A 20,612-nucleotide genomic window follows, 5' to 3' on the forward strand; every position below is an offset into this window, starting at 1 on the left:
ACTTAGTCTTCTGACTAATCGAAGCGCTTTTACACCTACACATTCCCACACTGAAGGCAGTAGTTACTATGTAGTGAGACCATCAGAAGTAACTAATCCCATTCATACACATTCATACGCCGCCGATGAAGCAGCGGCAGCAATTCGGGGTTAAGTGTCTTGCCCAAGGACACATCAGACCTGTTGCTGCAGGAGCTGGGGATCGAACCCTCAACCAATCCGGTTGAGAGGCGACAACTCTACCAACTGACCTCATTTGCTCCTAAGGCCGTGTTCACACTTGACTTCTTTTTTCAACTGCAAGCGCCTTTTTTACATACAAGCCTATGGAAAAATGAAAAAGGATGACGCCTTTTCAAAAAGCGCTGCGCCCGACGCCTTTTTCAGTTGAATTATTTCAACTTTTCAGAAAAGCGCTGGGTGACGTCAAGCGCCTTTCTGACAGCTGAACAATCAGGACGAGTAGTAACCTATGTCCCTAGTTACCTGTGCCCAAAAACGGCAAACTTCCACCAGATATGTGTGCATTGCGTGTCCGCTCCGATCTGTTACGGGACCGTGCACCCTCATCCGTCAACACCCACCGGATGCATTCTCAGTCTGCAGCACGGAGAGCACAGCCGGACAGCTGGAGTACAGAGACAAAGGAATTTCCGTGGTAATTTTACAGATTCACTCGCAACAGCACAAGATAATACGATGTTCGTGGTATAAAAGTCAATAAAAACCTTATAAACACATAAACAGCAGTTTTTCTGAACCGTATAAACGGAGATTTTTATTCCGAAAATAAACCACATCTTTTAATGTTGTATCGGTGTCTGACTTCCCGTCCCGTTTGTTGTTTTCTGTGCTAAATTGATGCGTTATGCTCCGGCCGGCTCCGGCACGGTTGCACCGCAGACTAGATCCTGTTGTTAAGATTACAGAACACTCACACATAAGCGCTCAAAAGGCGCTGAAAGCAACGCTTTTTTCTGAAAAAAGAAGTCAAGTGTGAACACGGCCTAACTCTACGACGAGATGAGATGAGACTGCTGACCGCGTTGTTTTCCTTTTTTTTCAGCTGACATATCAGTATCACGTGTAATGTCATATAGCTAGTGCAGATGTTATGCAGAGAAATGCATTCCTGCCGAGAATTGCATGAACCTTATTTCAGGTGCCAGTTCTGTGATGACAAAGTATCTGAAGTTGATATTTCAGTCTACTAGTTCTGTAGAGTCTGTAGTATACACATTTTCATTAGCCTGTGTAAGACCTACAAACATGTTGTTGACAAACTTGTTTCACCACTTGAGTGTCTGTAGAAGGGTGGATGCAATATATGTACGTGTAGAAATTGTGTCTGCCATATTTTGAATTGTGTGAGGTGCATGCAATTCTCAGTATAACACCAGCCAAAGAGGGGAGAGACAGAAAGTTGCGATTAATATGTTTACATGAACTGTGTCTCCTCATCTGTCTAAAAACATGTGGTTCTTGTTCTAACACTCGTCATGCAGATACATTTGTCTTCTTTTCTTACTGGCTTTTATGCATTTATGCTGCTGGTCATAGCATGTGGAGCATGTGCAGAAAGCCCTAGCAAGTTTGGGGCAGATTAAGTAATATACATGCAAGAATAAATTGACACTCAATCGCATTATGTAGGTGTGTTAGTCTAACTTTGTAAGATTTCAGAGATTTACATTTATACATGTATTCTAAAAGTTCTGTTTTTTGGTGAACCAACTTGTAAACATACTGATTGTATGTTAAACACTATTTGGTACCATCTTTTGGAGTCGACTTTGCAGTTTCTTTGACTGAGTCAGCAAACTTTCTGGAGTTTCTGATAAGTGCACTGCAGAAACCGGATTACTGAGCACACTGATGGTATGAGGGAGTTTCACCTTGGTGCCATATCAACCTGATCAAACATTCCAGTAAAAACCAGTTTCAGATTTCCTCATTGTTGGGCATCTGGATGACAGAACTGAAACAATGCAGCAGTTTCCTAGTGCAAGTTGGTTATGTAAACCTGTAGCTTTTTAATACGCAGCTTCACTTTGTAAACCTAGACAATATTGCTACTTTTCACATTTCTGCAATTTCAAATGTGAGTTAATGAACAATACGAAGACTGGGAATCACTTTAGCAGGGTAAGTAGTGTTTATCTTAACCTTAACTTTCTTTAGACGTGTCTCATGCACAGCCTATTTATTGTAAGCTACAAATGTACTGTTGAGAGTGTTGTGGATTTTTCTGTATGAAACAAAAGCTCTCTTTGTGTATTTTATTATCAGAATAAAAGGGTTTCTTTTTGCAAAAAGGAGGAAACTTATACAGAGGTGACTATCGTCACAAGTGCATAGCAGAATCCCGCTCGGGAGCGGTTACATCAAGACATTTATATCAGACTTCGCAAAGCAGGGCACTCTCATTGGTTGACTCACGTTAGATAAAGATAAAGATAAAGATGAAGATAAACTTTATTGATCCCCCGTGGGGGAAATTTGTGCATTACAGCAGCTCCAGAAAACAGGGGACGGGAATATAATTATTAAAAATAAAAATAGAAGTTAAAATCAAATCAAACATATTTACATCAGTTAAATAAAAAAATACAATAATGTAAAATTACACAGTAACTACACGGGAAAGGGTTATTGTTCTTAAAAACACACACAGTGTGTAGCATGAGGTGGTGATGCTGTTAAAGAGTCTGATTAAACAGTCTGACTGCAGAGTCCAGAGGACAGTCCAAGACAGAACTGGCCCTCCTGACCAGTCTGTTCAGTCTCTTCCTGTCTCTCTCTGTGCTCCCTCCTCCCTTGATGTGTCTTAATCTGCCTATAGAGACTTGCCTATAATTATCTCATGACAGTTATGTTCGTGTGTTGTTTTGTGTACATGTTGCTTATTTTTTCCACTGTGCAAGCAGAAATTCGTATGTGTTAAATGCATAAGCAAGAACATATACTTTTCCATTACAAGAGGCTAAGGGTTGACTTTGACTTGTTCTGTGTAGAATTTGAGATGGCAATGTCAAAACAAGGCAAAAGGCGGAGAGAACTGACGAGCTACTGTGACTGGATGTCACAACTACCACCTGAACTTCACAACAGGTCTCTCTTCATGCTGGCCATACCAGGTACGAGGCTGAATTACAGAATGTCCCCCTGGGATTAATAAAGTATTTCTGATTCTGAAATAATGCAACTTGTTTCATCGCTGCAAAATGAAAAAAAACTTAGCAGCTGTGATTTGTAAAAAAAAAAAAAAAGTATGTAAATTAAATCTTTTGGTATATATCCTAAAGTAAAGTAACAATCATCATTTTGCTTAACAAATTCTCTTTGATGACTTAACATTTGTCTTAACACCAGCCTGCTAACAGGCTAACAGTCACAATTCAGCATCGTATTTGGTCAATGCCTTTGCTTGTATGAAAACTAACGACTCAACAATGCTGTCAACAGCCAAAATGACACCAAAGAATATAAGTGCAGGGTGTATTTCCTTTACAGTCTTTGGACTGACTCAGGTTATAAGCCATATCATGAAATGCAGAAGAACAAGGAAGATGCTTTTGCTTTGGAACAGTGTATCATTGTACGCACTCAGCTTTCTTAGTCAATAAGCAATAAGGTCTGATTGACATCCGATTGGACATGTTTTGTCTTCAGCAAAAAATATGCACATTGTGGCTGCATTAGAGAAATAGCCAGCCGTGCCTGGTTTGGATTCTTTAACTTGTTGAACATCTTTACAACATTTCTCAACAGTCCATGCAATACTCAGCTTCCCTGATAACAAAACAAGGGGAAGGTGTACATGTTTTTCTTAACAGAGACTATGTGAGGTTTATTAAAACAGTAATATTGTAATTTTAATAACTGTGTGTGTGTGTGTTTGTGTGTGTGAATTCCCAGGTAGCCACGACTCAATGAGCTATGACTTGGACATCAACTCCTCCATATTAGAGCCTGCTAGACTGAAAATATTAAGCCAGATTTGTTGTGCCCGTCTAATAGAGAACAGATGGGCGGTCACTCAGGTAAAGTTTGGTTCAGTGTCAGTGCATAATGGATTTATAAGGGAAAGATTGACTTATTGTCGTTCCTTGTAACACAGGAGGAGACCATAACACAGCAACTGGATGCTGGTGTTCGTTACTTTGACATGAGGATTGCTCGCAAGCCAAATGACACCAACCCCACCAGGCTTTTCTTTTATCATGGCCTGTACACACGCACTGATGTGGAGGTAAAGCTGGAAAAATCCCTTTGTCCTATCCCTTTGTCTGAATGCATTTTTCTTGTCGGCATGAGTAAATATTTAGAAGTAAATAATTTGTGGATTATTTGTCTAGTCAGGTAAATTTTATCATATAAGAAATCATGAGGAGATGTCCTGAGCAGATCCAGACCCAATTCTTGCTCATATCACAGAGCCATTATGGGCAAGAAATTTGCCAACAGGGGCAAAGAATAGAGTATTTTAACAGGCGGAAACTTGAAAGAAAGAGTGTGTTTGTGTGTGTAGTGTAGGAGAGAGAGAGAGAGAGAGAGAGAGAGAGAGAGAGAGAGAGAGAGAGAAATTAAAACATGACATACACAAAACAACAAGTAGGAAGGATTTATTGCACAATGCAACTAAAATAAGCCTTTCATAATCAATACATATTAAGAACAGCCTTTTCTTCAAATGCCTTTAGAAATTAAGAAAACAAATCTTATGTAGTCCCAAGACCTTTATCACACACAAAGGATGCGATCAAAAATTATTTCAAATTGTGTTTTGAAGTTTAACCATAGCCTACATTTGACTATTAAAGGGGAAAATACAATATTTTGAATGAGCAGTAAAAAAACAGATGCTCAACTAAATTGAACGTGTTTATGAAAAAAAAACCTGCAATAAAAACAACGAGCAACAATAGAAGAAATATCTTAATTTGAGTCGATATTTATTAACCAACACATTGTTGCCATTGCTCAGACTGTTCTAAAGGTCATACATGACTGGGCAGAGAAGCACCCCAAAGAGATCATCATCTTGGCATTATCCCATTTCAAGGAGATGGAAGAGCGTCTCCACATCCATCTTATGAAATTCATCAAGACATTGTTTGGAGCCAGACTCTTCCTTAAAACGGTATCCTGAACTATGATCTTAATATCAATGATTAGAGTTACTAATGTGAGCTTATACCACTTTAATTACAACTATTTCAATGTGTCTCAACAGGAAGTCCCTACCTTGAAAAGATGCTGGGACAAAGGCAGAAATATCATAGTTTCATATGATTACCCAGCAACTCATCACATCGAATTATGGAGTAAAATCACATATTTCTATGGCAATAGTATGGACCCAACAAAAGTTGAATCAGTGCTTCGCCATGCTTTAGAGAAATCAAGACCTTCTAATTGTAAGTGTTCTCTGTCCCTTCAGCACATTGGGTTGGGTAGTCTATTTTTTATGTGTTTGGTTCCTACAAAACACACGTCTATGGAGCCCCAAAAAGTAAAAAAAAATACATCTTGTAGGCACAAGATAATAACTTGTGGGTTATTATTTAGGGTAGGCCTACTTAGAAAAATGAAAAAACTCACATGTTTGTATGTGTACATGTTAATAAAGTAAGTTCTCTACTTATTGACACTCGTATCAATATGTAGGCTACGTACACAATCATCTTGTGCACACAAGATATACATACTGTATATATTTTTTTTACTTTTCGGGACTCCCGGGGCTCCGTAGGTTTTCCTAAGAACCCGTTTTCTTTGAGTTATAGAATTGTACTGTAACTTACTTTATTAACACGTAGGCTACACATACACATGTGAACAGAGTTTTTTTTTTTTTTTTTAATTCTAAGTACCATAAATATCACTGTATGACATTCTTAGGTTAAAGTAAAACTTGATTTGTTGAGTATCTCCATAAGGCTGAACTGAACTTTTTGCCGATGCAAATTAATTCAAAATTAACTTTTGCACACATCATAATTATAATTTTTTTTAAACTTTTCGGGACTTCAGGGTCTCCGTACATGTCACAATGCAAGAAGGTGCTTTTTTCAATACTTTCTTATGACCCACAGGTTTTTTTGTATGTGGCTTGAACTTGACACTACCAGATGATGTGAGGATCCTCAGGTACATCCTTCGCCTTTGTGGCAACCTTAAAAAGGTCATACAACGGAGTCTGCCAAAGCTGCTGCAGTGGGTGAAAGAGCAAGCAGACAGAACGCCTATCAACATAGTGGCCTCAGACTTGGTGACTCGTGACGACTTTGTCCCATCCATTATCAAGCTCAATATTCACAAATCTTAGAATGATTAATGTAATTTCTGACCTGTCCTTCTGTCTGTCTTTAAAATGTTAAAATTAATTAAGACATTGTAACTGTAACTACCTACACACAGTGATGAAACTAAACTCATGATGTTGTCAAACTCAAAGAAAAAGCCTCTAAACCTGCCCCCTGTTGTTACATCTCAGGGTGATGTGATTGAGTCTGTATCATCTTATACCTTGGATTCTTAATTGATGATACTGTCTTTCAATCTTCATATTCAGCAACAAGCTTGAGGTGCGGCTGGGTTTTTATTTCAGAAACAAATCTTGTTTTTCTTTTGCTGCTACTTTCATGCCCCTGATTGATTATGGTGATGTTTTATATATACATGCATCGTCTCAGTGTCTTTAATATTTGGATATTGTATATCATGGTGTGTTGAGATTTATAACAAATGTCAGGGCCCTGACTCATCATTGTACTCTGTATGATCCAGACGTATGATCGAGTCAGCTGGCCTGCATTGTCTAAGCGTAGACAAACTCATAGGCATGTCCTTATTTATAAGGCTATAGGCCTACTTAACCTGCTTCCCTCATACTTGTGTAACTGTATTCATGAGAAAAGTGCTGGAAGACACAGTCTCTGCTCTGCAACCCAGTCACAAAAATGATTGCTGTTTTCTGTTCCCAAAGTGCGTCTTCAAATGGGGAAAAGGAGTTTCAGGTACGCTGCTCCGGCGGCCTGGAATCTCCTGCAGGATGATCTGTGTCTGGGGGAGCTGGTTTCTTTAAATAATTTTAAAAGTAGATTGAAGGTGTTGGAGGAAGACGCTTCTGATTGTAGATGCTTTGACTAATGACTTTTTGTGACTCAGGACATGTTAAACTGTGTTTGTAATTACTCTGTGTTTCATGTCTGTAACTTTTTATTGTGCTGCTTGTAAATGAGATTCTTAATCTCAATGAGGTTCTCCTGGTTAAATATGTTTTTTTCTTTTTTTGTAACAGTGTGATTGTTATGAGTAATTTTGAACAGCTGTCGCGCCGTGACGCGTGAGTTTTTGGTACTGCAATAAAGTGTTCACCTCATGCATTGTACTTTCTTGGCTGGTGTCAGCAAATACGATAACACCAGCATTGTACATAATACAGCAATAGGCTACAGCTGTTGGATTAGGATGTTAAGACTGGCATGGCGTCGGTCGGCGTCCAAATATAGCCGTGTGGAGTATATACGCATCTCATCCGCAGCTTTCCTCAGAGCGGACGGTACACTGCAGAGCTCAGGAGGTAACATCTGTAGGTTGCGCACACAAAATCCCCACCTACCAAGATATAAATCACCGCTGCTAGACTTCCAGCCGGCCTACTACCCCAGGTAAAGCCACCACGGCTAAGAGGTTGCTATTGCTAACGCTACTCGTAACACTGATAAGCAGCAGACATGTATCATTTTAATTCAGCAACACGATGAATTGCTTGCCAAAGCTGTTTAGTGTTATGTTGCTCGCCACATGGTATTTGCAATGACGATTATGGACGCGCTTCCGGACCAATAACGTGAGCAGGAATGAGCGAAACTCCATTACTTAATTGTCCTAAAAATTATTCCCACGATATTAACATCACCAGAAGACATGTCCTCGTAGTTTAACACTTTCAATAAAGTCCAAACACCTCGATTCTTAATTCGGCGTCGATAATAATCCACTACGCAGTCCTAAAGGTTCAATACTTTCTCTACTTTTCTAAATGGTTTGCGGTTTAACTCAGGTACCATCGCGGTCAAATTTAGTGACGTGGGTTGGCAGATAACTTATAAATCGAAATGTATTTGTGATATGTATGTCGCCGTATTTTACCAAGTTGTATACAATGTCCGAAACCGTGTTCAATATATTGAGCAGGGCACAGTTGTTTGCCTACGAGCAAAACCGCATAAAATTGAGCAATATTCAAACGGGGTTTGACACGTCGGTCCTCTGGCTAATGCAACACCTTCAAGCTATTGCAGGAATAAAAGGCAGGTGTTTCTGAAGTATATCCATCAGCCACATTGGTAATACATTTATGTTCTGTGATGTATGGATATATGGATTTATTGATTTAGAGAGATTAGCTTTATCATAAACCTGAAAAGTATCACTTGGAAAAATTAGAGAAGGGAGAAATTGATTCATCAGAGTAAAAATAATCAACAATAATAAGTATTTAAATATAGCCTTCAAATTAATATTACAAAAAAAACACCTTGAAGTGTTTGTATGCAGAAGTCTGTTATTTACTGTGTTGGTTTCCTATAGGCACATGTGGTTTAACTAACTAACTGGACTCTTAAGAAATTGCTGTAAATTTACAAGGAAATTTCAACAGTATGATCCTGTTATGTTTAAATACAGGACATTACTGTATTATAACGGTTTATAACAATGTTTTACTGTAATATTGCTTGAAGGAAACAAAACAGTAATTTACTGTAGTTTTCGCAATGCATTTTGGGTAAAAGAAGTTCAGACCACATGGTTGAATGGACATTGGACTTGGCTTTGCCAGATTGTCATCCATACCCATCCTGACAATCAAGAGGTGAGTGCCTTACTGCTTTGCTACTTAGAATAGGCAAACACCATCACTTACTAAGTTTTAAGTCATTTGTAAGATTAAGGTTAGCTAGATTTGGAAATTACACAGAAACACTGCAGGCAGACACACATGCAGTGAGTGAATTATTTGCCAGCTAACATTAGCTTGAACTACAGATCTTAACAGTTGCTAAATGGGACAAAAAACAAAACATTTTCTTGTAATGTGGTTAACTAAGTGGGCTATAATGAACTTGACTTGCTTGCCTGGTGGTACTAACCAGGTTAGCTAACAAAAACAGTCACTTTTTCTTTGTTTTAGCTTCAACTGACTATTGATGAAATATTGAATTAGAAATGATGATTAGCTGGGCCTACTAGGCAATATGGCCATCGTATAAATAGTATAATATACAGTATTTGAAAATGTATAAAAGGAAACTTTAGTGAGACTGTCAGAATGGGCCTGTAGCATGTTTTTTGTTTTTTTACTGTTTTAACACATAAAGCTGATGCCATACATCCTGAATTCATGTACTTAAAGTAATTCCAGGACTTATTTTTATTCATACTAGTTCTACTTCATACTTTTACTTTACTTCTTTGTAAATGGAGAATATTTAGAAAGGATTGTCCATATGTTCACTGTTCAGCTGGAGCTGCTTTTGTTCTAATGTTGATTTTCCCCTTTACAGAATCCTTGTGGCAATTTCAGTCTAGAAGGAGAAATCAGAGAGAGGTGCAGGTCCAGGGACCCAGTTTCCCTCAGAGGACAGGTTGTTTACTCAGTTATGAAACCATGACAGATTTTTTTTTCACTTCTCTGTTTAAAATCTATCCACCAAAACTTTTATATGCACTTTTTATACATTGGAAATGGCCTTTGCTAAATGTCTTAATGTAAATATTTGTGCTAGATTTTTTTTTGCCTATTTAACCTTCATGTTCTTAAAGTGTATTTTCTTTGTTTTTGTCACTGTTTCAATAAAGACAGATGTGGTTTGAGAAGACACTTTGAAGTTTTATTATTTGTCTTAACATTTTAAGTTGCAATTTTAAAGGCACTGTTTATTTATTATTTTTAAACATGGTGTTTTATAACCTGACATGCAAGGAATCATTTATCAAATCACTAGGTTTAGAAAATAAATATATTGTGTCCATTTTGATAGAAGGAAATTAATCTATAGCTAGGTGTAGTATTTACAATTCACAGTATAAATCTGCAAATATACCTCTTGTGAAGAAGTGTAAATAAACAGTATTAAACAGTTAATTCTTTCAACAGTATTTTCCTGTTAAGGTTTAAAATAACAACTTTTTGCTGTATTTACAAAAACGGTAGAAAACTGTAAATTTCAGCAACAGCAATATACCGTTAATTTTACAGTAACTTCCTGGCAACCCTACTGCCAGTTGTTTACCGTTTTTTAACGGGGAATTTCTAAGAGTGTGGACACTTTGTTGAAGCCTTAGATTTCTCTTGGTTGTCATTGAAAACAATTGTTTTTATGTATGTGTGCAGCTCTTCTGTTTTTATGAGCATGGCATCAGGGGGTGAAGGTTCATCATCCAGCTCTCACAGACACACCAACAGGTTAGCAAAGGAGAGGTCACCCTACCTTCTACAACATGCACACAACCCGGTTGACTGGTGAGAGCATTTGAACTACAGATGTAGGCATACGTTTCTTAAAAATGATATACTGGCATACTAAAAAAAATGTCATTATGTTTCAGGTATCCGTGGGGAGAAGATGCTTTTAACAAAGCAAAGCATGAAGACAAACCAATCTTTTTATCTGGTAAGAAGCCCGCCTCATGGCATGCTCATTTCATATACACACTGATTTACTATAATTATTCCTCATCTGGAAATGATATATGCTTGGACTATTAGTGGGCTACTCAACATGCCATTGGTGCCATGTAATGGAGAGGGAGTCTTTCGAGGATGAGGAAATTGGCAAAATCCTTAGTGAAAACTTTGTCTGCATCAAATTAGACCGTGAAGAAAGACCTGATGTGGACAAGGTCTACATGACCTTTGTACAGGTGGGTTTGTGTGTGTGTGTGTTTGTGTTTGATTTTCATTTGCTTTACTCTCTTATAGCTTTTGTTTGCCCGTGTTTACAGGCAACTAGTGGAGGTGGAGGCTGGCCCATGAGTGTGTGGTTGACCCCTGACCTTCGACCTTTCATTGGAGGAACCTACTTCCCCCCCAGAGACCATGGAAGACGACCTGGGCTCAAAACTGTTCTCACCAGAATAATAAATCAGGTTTAGAGGTTTTTTTGTTTAAATCCTGTTTTCAGTATTTCAGTTTTACAAATTATATTTTGGCTATTTTTGTACCGGGTTGTGTTTCTGTGCAATCATTTTACAGTAGGATTCTGTATGTATTGTGTGACTTATGATCCTCAGTGGCAAAATAACCGTTCTGCTTTGGAGTCCAGTGGAGAGAGGATCCTCGAGGCTTTGAAGAAAGGCACAGCTGTTGATGCGAACCCAGGGGAAAGTCCTCCCCTGGCCCCGGATATCGCTAAGCGTTGCTTCCAACAGTTGGCACACTCCTTTGAAGAAGAGTATGGTGGCTTTAGAGATGCTCCAAAGTTTCCTACACCAGGTACCCTCAACAAGAACCACAGTCCATATGTTTCAGGCTTGGTCCTGGTGGTCTCCTGTTGAATACTCTTGATCTTACTCTCTCCCCCACCCCCCCCCACCCCCCCCCCCCCCCCCCCCCCTCCTCCTCCTCCTCCTCCCCCCCTCCCCTTTTTATCTCTCCCCAGTGAATCTGATGTTTCTTATGACTTACTGGTCTGTAAACCGCTCCAGCTCAGAAGGGATTGAGGCACTTCAGATGGCCTTGCACACACTCCGCATGATGGCGCTAGGGGGCATCCATGACCACGTGTCCCAGGTCTGTAACATCATTGAATTGAAAACTAATTTTCAGATACAATTTGGTGCTCGGAGAAATCACTATATATACATTTTACACTGTTGTCATAATATTTTAGTTCAACCAGACAACTATCATTAGATTAAGGAACAATGAAAATCATCGCTATTTGCAGCCCTAAGTATGTACGTGCAAAGTTACTCATACATGCATGGATGACACTTTGCAGTCATGCCAGGAGAGACGTTTATGTTGCGAGAAAGATGTGACATTGGTTGTTGTGAAGTGAGCAAATAAAATAGACTACTGCATGTGTCTGTAAGTATACACTGCGTCTGTCTTCATGTCGGTCCTCTGCAGGGGTTTCATCGGTATTCTACAGATACCTCCTGGCATGTCCCCCACTTTGAAAAGATGTTGTACGATCAGGCTCAGCTGGCTGTGGCTTACATTAATGCATCCCAGGTATGTGTGGATATATACTGTATGTGTTCTTCTTCTTGTATCTGATATGGTATCCCTCCAGTATTCTGTGCCTGTCCTATTTTCTCAACATATTAGCCATTCAGCGAAAATGATCAAACTAACCCAGATGAACATGTATATTACCACTCACATATGACTGTTCTGTACTGATTATTTGGACAACTGTTTTCAGTTTAGTTTTTATCCTGCGCATTATAAAAACAAACCTATCTCTTTTGATGTGATACAGTTGAACGTTTTCTCTGCATTGTTTTTTCTGCTTCTACAGGTATCAGGCGAGCAGGTCTTTGCAGATGTAGCTCAGGACATTTTGCTCTATGTCTCCAGGGACCTGAGTGACAAGGTGAATCATACGCAGCCATTTTAGGACTTCTGTGTGTTTAAAGAAGGTGTGTTCTCTGTGAGCCGCGGGTCTCATAGGGAACCTGGTTTCCTCAGATAAAACGTAGATCAAAGAGTGTTCCAGCGTTGCAGCTATGTAGAATGGAAGTCATTAGGGCTGCACAATAAGTTGCTCTGGCATCATTATTGCAACATGATATTATTTCTCACTCCTTATGTGCACATTTTAGCTCTTTGATGCAGGCCCAGGTATGATGGTCATGCTTCAACAACATGTTGATGCAGTCAGATGAAGCTCCAGGTAACTTATCATAACACTTCAGATTAACTGATATCAATTAAAGGGATACAATGCTGCTTTTTTGGCATTAGGAGGGACATGTTGCAAACACAAGTTTTTGTGTAAAAGACGAAGAACAGCTAAAAGACATGACAACTGAGTTGCACTCTTGAATATTTGTTTATTTACTACACTTCATTTTGTTATCAAAATATTTTAAAAAAGCCATCACGCTGCATTTATAAGGTTTGAGGTTTGATTTTAAATTTTTTTAAATTGCGATAATTATCGCAATGTCAGTTTTTTTCCAACCGTGTAGCCCCAGAAGTTGTGTTGCAGTTAGGATGTGTGTTAAGGTTAGGTTGATATAGCTTTTTTTTAATTGCATATTGGCAAATGAAAGTTTTTCTAAACAGACTTGTACAAGATTTGGCCTGTAGCTACACTCACTGCTGACAACCAACAGCTGTTATTCCACGTTATTCCATGTGTGTGTACTTGTGTGTTTAAACATCCTCTAGGTCAAGGGGTGGGACCCCGCTGACAAATAGCCTCTTAAACCCCCTGCCCTCCTCTAAGGGTCAACCCTTTTTTTTCTTTGATTAATGTGTCCGCAGCAGCAAACGGGACATTCAATTAAAACCACACTCCCTGCGATCTTAATATTCCTTAAGATTTATTATGTCATTATACAGTAATGAATGATTGCCCCAAGTTCAATTTGCTATAGACTGTATGTTTCTTTTGTGCTACGAGATCTATGAACTTCCCATAGCTAGGCGGACATCTTCCAGTTCTCTTCATTACTAAATAAATATTACACTTGTTTTTTTTTTTTAAAGATCTTGAGATAGAGCTTAGAAGGTATGAACTCAGAGTAAATCAGTTGCTGCAGTGGCGTAATGCATAGAAGATGAAGTCTTTTTTGATCAAACTAGTTAGTAAAAGACATCCTAAAAGTCCTCGATTTGAGTGACCAGCTGAGTGAAGTAACATTTGATCTTCATTTAGTCGGTAGAATCACTGCTGATTTGTTGTTTCTGCAGGAGGCTCTTTCTCTCCAAAACAAACTAACCTATTTTTTTGTTATAACAACTCTGGATGAAGCTGTGTCATGAAGGGCTTTCACACTTGCAGAAAACTCCTGAAAAACTCTTTGCAGTTCACGTTAATTTGTATAGGGACAATTAATGAGCAAGTAAACTGATGCCACTCACTGCAGCTTTGACAGTATAGCCTAAGCTAGATAACAATGCCCGTTCCTAGATGGGCCTTTCAAATACATTAAACTCAACAAACAAAACTTATGTTCAGCTTTTTTTTTAATTATAATATTTGTTTATATTTGTATTTGTTAAAATAATAAAGATAAAACAACAGTGCCTTGAAATACCAATCAAGTTGATAAGTTTAAATTTACCGATTACAGCCGGTGCTCTGCAAGACTCTGAAAGACTCTGGAAAAAAATGAGTTTGATGCTTAAACATAAGACCCTTAGACAGTTAAGAAAACTGGATTCTGTTCAGTATATGCCTTACTAAACATATTTCATCACATTTTTGTGTTCATTTCATACCAGCACACCATGACATTTGTTTTTCCATTTCTGTTTTTTTTTCTCTGAAACAGTGTGGAGGTTTCTACAGCGCTGAGGATGCCGACTCTGTACCACCGTCAGGGGGACCAGAAAAGCGTGAAGGGGCCTTCTGTGTGTGGACGGCCTCAGAGGTTCGGGAACTGTTGCAGGATGTGGTGGAGGGTGCCACTGGATCTGCCACACAGGCCGATATCTTTATGCACCATTATGGGGTGAAGGAGCAAGGCAATGTTGCTCCAGAACAGGTATCTATGATTTTTACCATCGCACATGTACTGTAACTTTACTGTAACTTTACAGTTCAAAACAAAAGAGTTGGTGGATAAATGAAAGTATATAAAATCAGGTAAACCAGACACAGATATAGAACCTTTGTTGTCAAAGTAATTAAAGTCATTAAGATCATTTTGCAGCTAGAAGCACTGCAGACTCTTTTATCTATGGTTTTAGATAGAACTCCCTCACTGTAAACCAAATCTACTAACAATACAATAAAGTTCTCTTATTCCTCCCCCCCTTACTTACCTTACCCAGTTCAGACCTTAAAGAGACATTTGATTTCCAGCATGTGACAAAAACACAACAGATTAAAAGAGATAGGACAGTGCAACACAACTTGATGAAATACAACCAAGAAAATAAAAATGTAACCGTTGGTTAAAAATTCCAGAGGATGGTAGCAATATAAATAAAGTACTATAGTCCTGCAGGAAAGTGCAGTCATGGGTTAAAGAAGATTACAAGCATTAATCTTATGTTCAAAGAGTTGGTCTTAGCCCCTAAATGCTAAAGCTGGTCCACTAAAACATAAAAATGTTTATATATACATATTTCCCAGGGAGTTAGTGTTCATTTGTGTGAACAACCTCTGATTAAGTGCACTCTAAATGTTTCCAGGACCCCCATGGGGAGCTACAGGGCCAGAATGTGCTCATCGTTCGTTATTCAGTCGAATTAACTGCTGCTCACTTTGGCATCCGCATTGAGAAAGTCCAAGAGCTCCTGGCCTCTGCAAGGGCAAAATTGGCCGTGGTGAGGACGAGTCGGCTCCGGCCACACCTGGACACCAAGATGTTGGCCTCCTGGAATGGTAAAGAAAAGACTAGTTTACACAACAGTCATTTTCACCTCTACAAACTCAGACTGGCTTCCTGTGGTGGCCAATGAAAGGGACCCCCCTCATATAAAGACATGTTGACTGAATTGTTAAGTTTATTCCACACTGGGATCTTTTGCAAAAAAAAACACACACACTTGATTTCTACATTTTGAGAAAATTTGAAAACAAAAATTCACACAATTCACTACGTCGATCTTTTGTTGTCATGTACGCCACCAGATTCAATTCTTTGATATTTAAAAAATTGTACCATTAGATTTGCAATGTTCTATAAACATCAGATGGTATGGTGATGCAGACAGACTGACCAACACTGTGATAAAAGTCAAACCTCACAATTTGACCTGCTAGTATTTCAATCTAATCTAACTTCACTGAACACCAACATGTATGGACGTATTGTACGAGCAGTCATTTTTAACAATGCAACTTTTTCAAAATGAATTGCGCAACGCCTTCAGCAATTCAAAAATCCAAAAACATATTTGCTATTAATATATTCAAAATATGGATACTTGGCTGACATGAATTAATACATCAACACGCAAATTATCGCGTTACTGTGCCTTACCGATTCCCCTCCACCTCTACAAAATAGCATGCGAGATAAAAAGAAAGATTTCAGACCTTAATAATTGTGATTAACTACTGTATCTCTAGTATAGGGCTGTCAACATTAAGTTAATGTTGACAGCCCTATACTAGAGATACAGTAGATAGGTAGATAGATATATTGGTATTTACCTGTGTGTGTGTGTACGTGTACGACCAAATAACCAGAAAATCATAAATCATCATCAATCAGAAAATGTCCAGCTATGAACATATTAATACATTATTTAAAGATAAATAGAAGATGCATTAGAAGAAAAGGTTTTGTTATAAACAGTATAACTAATGTGCATATATCACTATAGAGACACAAGTACCACTCTCTATAACTGTTATATGGTCAATATAAAATGAATGTATTATTATTATTCTTATTATTATTAATAATAATAATAATAATAATAATATGGACACCTCTCAACATTGTTTGTCTTGCACATTGGCTGGGCTTCATTACAGGAACAAAAAGTAAACCACATGTATAAAAACACATTCATAACAAATGTTTCTACGGGGCTGAGTGTGTCAGTGAAGGCTCTGCAAACTTGAGAACTTTCCAATAATATGTAAGACTCCCTTTCTGCTCTCTAATGAAGAAACCTCTCCATTAATCACCAGCTCTCCACTGCTATGGCTTTGAAGCACAGGATGCGTACTCGCCAGACTTTAATACACTACATGAAAGACATGAAGTGTGGGGTAAAAGGAATGAATAAAGAGGGTAACTTCAAAGAGTGGGAGTAACAACTATGCTGAGACTTTTGTGGTACTACACATTGGCACCTCAGGGGATAGTGGACCTGATATCACTTTTTGAAATCAAATCATCCCTCCACAATCACCATTTATTTTTCTTCTTTTTTTGTTGTTGCTTATTTTACCTCAGGTCTGATGCTCTCAGCTTATGCTCGTGTGGGGGCTGTGCTGGGGGACAAGGCCCTGCTGGAGAGGGCGATAGAGGCTGGCAACTTCCTAAAGGAGCACCTGTGGGATGCTGAGCGGCAAACCATCCTCCGATCCTGTTACCGTGGAGACCAGATGGAGGTTCAACAGATGTAAGCGGAGAGAGAATTTAGGGTGGCCGCTGAGATTTTACCACTGTTTTCTGAATCAGATGAATTATCAATCTGTGTTTAAATTTAAAGTGACCTGGGTATGAACACTTTGTTTGTGTTTCCTGTATCATTTTGGGTGATTTGATGTAAGCCGTTGTCAATAGGAGAGACATGGTCCCTTATTAAAACAATCTATAGCAGTTGTATAAAGCAAGAGTGCATGAGCATTTACCCGTGTTTGCTGCTCTCTGATTTCCTCGGAGGAAATGGAAGTTATTATTTTGGCAGGTGATAAAACAAGGCCTGCTGATTTGTAATTGGTATAACTTAAACTACAAAATACTACAAACATTTTCCAACATCCCTCGAGTACAGATTTCCATACAAAGACATTTCGTGCTGGATATATGTATTTGTACCGCACTGCAATTTGTTGTCAATCTCCTTCTTTTCACGCTAGGGACTCTATCGTACACCCGCCGCGACATGTCTTGGAGTGCAGGGCAGATGTCTTTCCTATTAACCTCTCGATGCAGTTGCGATACACCCTGCGCTCCTGTTGTTTAAATAGAAAAAAGAGCTCAGGCTCAGAACTCATCTTCAAATCTCAATCACCATTTTTCGCCCTGAGAATTGAGATCACGATTCTCTCGCACGATCCTTCATTTTTTAACCTTTTTAAGTGAAAACAGCATCTTGGGGTCTCCCCCAGCTAATTTTAGGCACCAAACATTTCTTTCACTGCATTCTGATCAATGTTTATGCACCAATGTGTGCCTTTTCTGCAAAACAATTCGATTATGATGTAGTATTTTTGTCCTTTTTTTCGTCTTTTTCAAATCTCATCTATTCATCAGACATGTATTTCTGTGACAATGGTCATACAGGGAGCACCTGATCTTTTTTTTACTCGGTTTCTTTTTCTCTCTTGTTTTAAGAGGGGGCAAGACAGATAACAAAGTCGCACCTGCCTGCATGCACGATGAGCGAGAGAGAGAGAGAGAGAGAAAGAGAGAGCGAGCTGGTATGCTCTGCTACATGGAAATAATTGATAGACCTCACTCACACATTTTCAGACGGCTTTTAATTTTTCCTTAACTCAGCCTTCAGGGGGTTCTGTGCAACACAACAAAAGTACAGTTTTAAAAACTTCCAAACATTATTGATTATTTGAAATGACAGGAGTGCTGCACCTCAATCAGAGCATGAACCAGAAGAACGGACAGCGGACCTCTCTCTCTCTCTCGCCATCTCTCTCTGTCTCTCACTCTCTCTTGCCCTTTCCCTCTCTCTCTCTCTCTCTCTCTATCTCTCTCTCTCTCTCTCTCTCTCTCTCCATCTCTCTCACATGCGGCCTGCAATTTAATGAATACATAAAAAGTTAATTAAAAAAAGGTCTGAAATATAGGCCATAAATGTACCTGGGCAGCCTGCCCGTGTATTGGCTATGTGTGGGAAACACTGCAGAGTGCAGCTTGTTCTGAATGCATGGAGATATAGGAGAGAGTGAATCACCGTCATGTAAAATTGAGAGTGCATGTATTTGTGAATCGTGATGGTGACTTTTTTTTTTTTTACGATTAATCTTGCAGCCCTACCATGGATACAATACATGAGACTGGATAACATGTTAAGATTTTGTTCCACCCGGAGTATAATCATCTATAAAGTCTTTTTTTGTACTGACTTAACCTAGTTTTTGTTGATGTTTTGGATTAACGTAACATTGCCATTAAATTAGTAACCCTCCATCAGTAATGTAGCCGTGGTAAGAACACATTTTTAAATTTCTGATCCCTGATCACAACATATAAGAAATGGACTTGGTCCTCCTATGCAGCAGCAACAAACACAATGATAAATCCACTGATTGGATGGCGGCAGGATTCAGACATTAGCTTAGTGTGAAAGCATAAACATGTACACTCACACTAATACTCAGTACCTTGTTGTCCGTTGTGCACTATCATTCCAGGTGTCCTCGTTCTGTTTGCCAGCACTGCTTGCCCTACTTAGTGCGATTGAGTGAGTGCAAAATGCCACAGAATAAGCAGAAAAATACACACACAGGAAGTTTCACACATGTGCCTCAACACTCCTTGGCCTTGTTCCACGACTCCTGTCTAATTCGTAATTGTCCAATTTAGTATGGTGTCAGCATAGAGAATGCTGACCAAGGCCCTTTCATCAAACCTGTTTAAGTTTCCATCCATGGGTAAATCCATGCATGTAATTTACCAGGAAGAATGGTAGGTGCATAAATGTACTGGGTTAATAGGCTGTGGAGGTGTTGGTCCTTTCTGTTTTTCTGTGGCCCTTACCTGGCACTGGATGATTGATTGCCCTTACTACTGTCTTCAGGGACCAGAGTCAGGCCTAGCAATGGGGACTACAGAGACAGTGGCTAGGTCTCAGTGCAACACTGGTGACGTTTCCTTATTATTATTTGAGGTATCGGTCTAATTGTTTCAGAGCGCATGGAATTATAAATTAGCTGTCTGCCTGCCTGCCTGCCTGCCTGCCTGTCTGTCTGTCTGTCTGTCTGTATGCACCATGTAGAAGCGCTTATTGCACATTGGCAGAGTTTTCTCAAGCTAAAGTTGGAAATCTAGTTGTTTGAAAATAGTACAGAAAGGTAGTTTAAAGTGGTTTAATATGACTATGGGGTTTGGATTTCAAGTGCGCTGTATTGTTACAGGCACACAAACATTTAAAAGTTTCTTGATGAGGATGTCAAACACAAAAATATCACCCCTCCAGTTGGTTTCCTCTCCATCGTTATTATGTCAGGCATGACAAGAGATTAAATGTTATTTTAGTTTTAAAGCGTTCCTGTGTTACATGTTCACTTATCTGCCAAATATATTACAATAAAGCATCATCTCTGTATTTATTACATCAAAAAAGCTGTACTTTCTCTTCCTGTGATATGCTTCAAATGTCTCATGACTCATCCTGCACTCAGGGACATTGTCACATTTTTGAGATAAGCTTTGTCAAAGCTAACGATGTAATCAAATTCATCCCAACGTTATGTCCCGCCTTCTCTCTTTTGATTGGTTCTGTCCTTGTTTCAGTAAGTAATACGTCTTGACACGGCATTTAGATACACTTGAAGTTCTGTTTCACAGAGACTTTAACATAAAGACCACTTCTGTTAAAAAAGGTTGGCCGCGATGCATTAACTTGATCCCTATTGCTTCAATCGGTTCCTGTTCCTCCCTCTTGCCATTTTTCAAAGGGACAGTGAAGTAGCTGGTGTATGACAGAATGATTATAAAGGTGTTATTCTAAAATAATCTCGAGTACTTTGATATGATAAGCTTGTTTTATC

The 20,612-nt window shown here is 38.9% G+C and overlaps 2 protein-coding genes across 3 annotated transcripts in view; both read left to right on the forward strand.

Annotated features, from left to right (window-relative positions):
- Nucleotides 1–1,971: 1,971 nt before the first annotated feature.
- LOC132955270 (PI-PLC X domain-containing protein 2-like) lies at nt 1,972–6,270 on the forward strand. Its single transcript, XM_061028056.1, has 5 exons — nt 1,972–2,145; nt 3,015–3,137; nt 3,919–4,043; nt 4,121–4,252; nt 6,099–6,270. The coding sequence occupies exons 2-5, from the start codon at nt 3,023–3,025 to the stop codon at nt 6,117–6,119; spliced, it is 393 nt and encodes a 130-aa protein (XP_060884039.1). The 5' UTR covers nt 1,972–2,145; nt 3,015–3,022; the 3' UTR covers nt 6,120–6,270.
- Nucleotides 6,271–7,417: 1,147 nt separating this feature from the next.
- spata20 (spermatogenesis associated 20) overlaps nt 7,418–20,612 on the forward strand; it is a 38,610-nt gene continuing 25,415 nt past the window's right edge. Inside the window, exons 1-12 of one of the 2 annotated variants that reach the window (XM_061028050.1) lie at nt 7,418–7,676; nt 10,406–10,534; nt 10,621–10,685; nt 10,781–10,935; nt 11,017–11,160; nt 11,305–11,506; nt 11,673–11,803; nt 12,146–12,250; nt 12,540–12,614; nt 14,524–14,736; nt 15,389–15,581; nt 17,110–17,278. In XM_061028050.1, the coding sequence (XP_060884033.1) occupies nt 7,477–7,676; nt 10,406–10,534; nt 10,621–10,685; nt 10,781–10,935; nt 11,017–11,160; nt 11,305–11,506; nt 11,673–11,803; nt 12,146–12,250; nt 12,540–12,614; nt 14,524–14,736; nt 15,389–15,581; nt 17,110–17,278 (1,781 nt within the window). In that variant the 5' untranslated portion in view covers nt 7,418–7,476. The remainder of the gene's footprint in view (nt 7,677–10,405; nt 10,535–10,620; nt 10,686–10,780; nt 10,936–11,016; nt 11,161–11,304; nt 11,507–11,672; nt 11,804–12,145; nt 12,251–12,539; nt 12,615–14,523; nt 14,737–15,388; nt 15,582–17,109; nt 17,279–20,612) is intronic. The other variant, XM_061028051.1, reaches the window with a different exon arrangement.

The sequence above is a fragment of the Labrus mixtus genome, chromosome 21, assembly GCF_963584025.1.
Source record: "Labrus mixtus chromosome 21, fLabMix1.1, whole genome shotgun sequence".
In the NCBI taxonomy this organism is placed as follows: Eukaryota; Metazoa; Chordata; class Actinopteri; order Labriformes; family Labridae; genus Labrus; species Labrus mixtus.

What these genes read in the sequence shown, in the direction of transcription:
- LOC132955270 (XM_061028056.1), top strand. Translation starts at nt 3,023, where the DNA reads ATGGCAATGTCAAAACAAGGCAAAAGGCGGAGAGAACTGACGAGCTAC. An exon ending in ACAGATGGGCGGTCACTCAG is followed by an intron (nt 4,044 to 4,120) that starts GTAAAGTTTGGT and finishes CTTGTAACACAG; the next exon opens with GAGGAGACCATAACACAGCA. An exon ending in ACACACGCACTGATGTGGAG is followed by an intron (nt 4,253 to 6,098) that starts GTAAAGCTGGAA and finishes TATGACCCACAG; the next exon opens with GTTTTTTTGTATGTGGCTTG.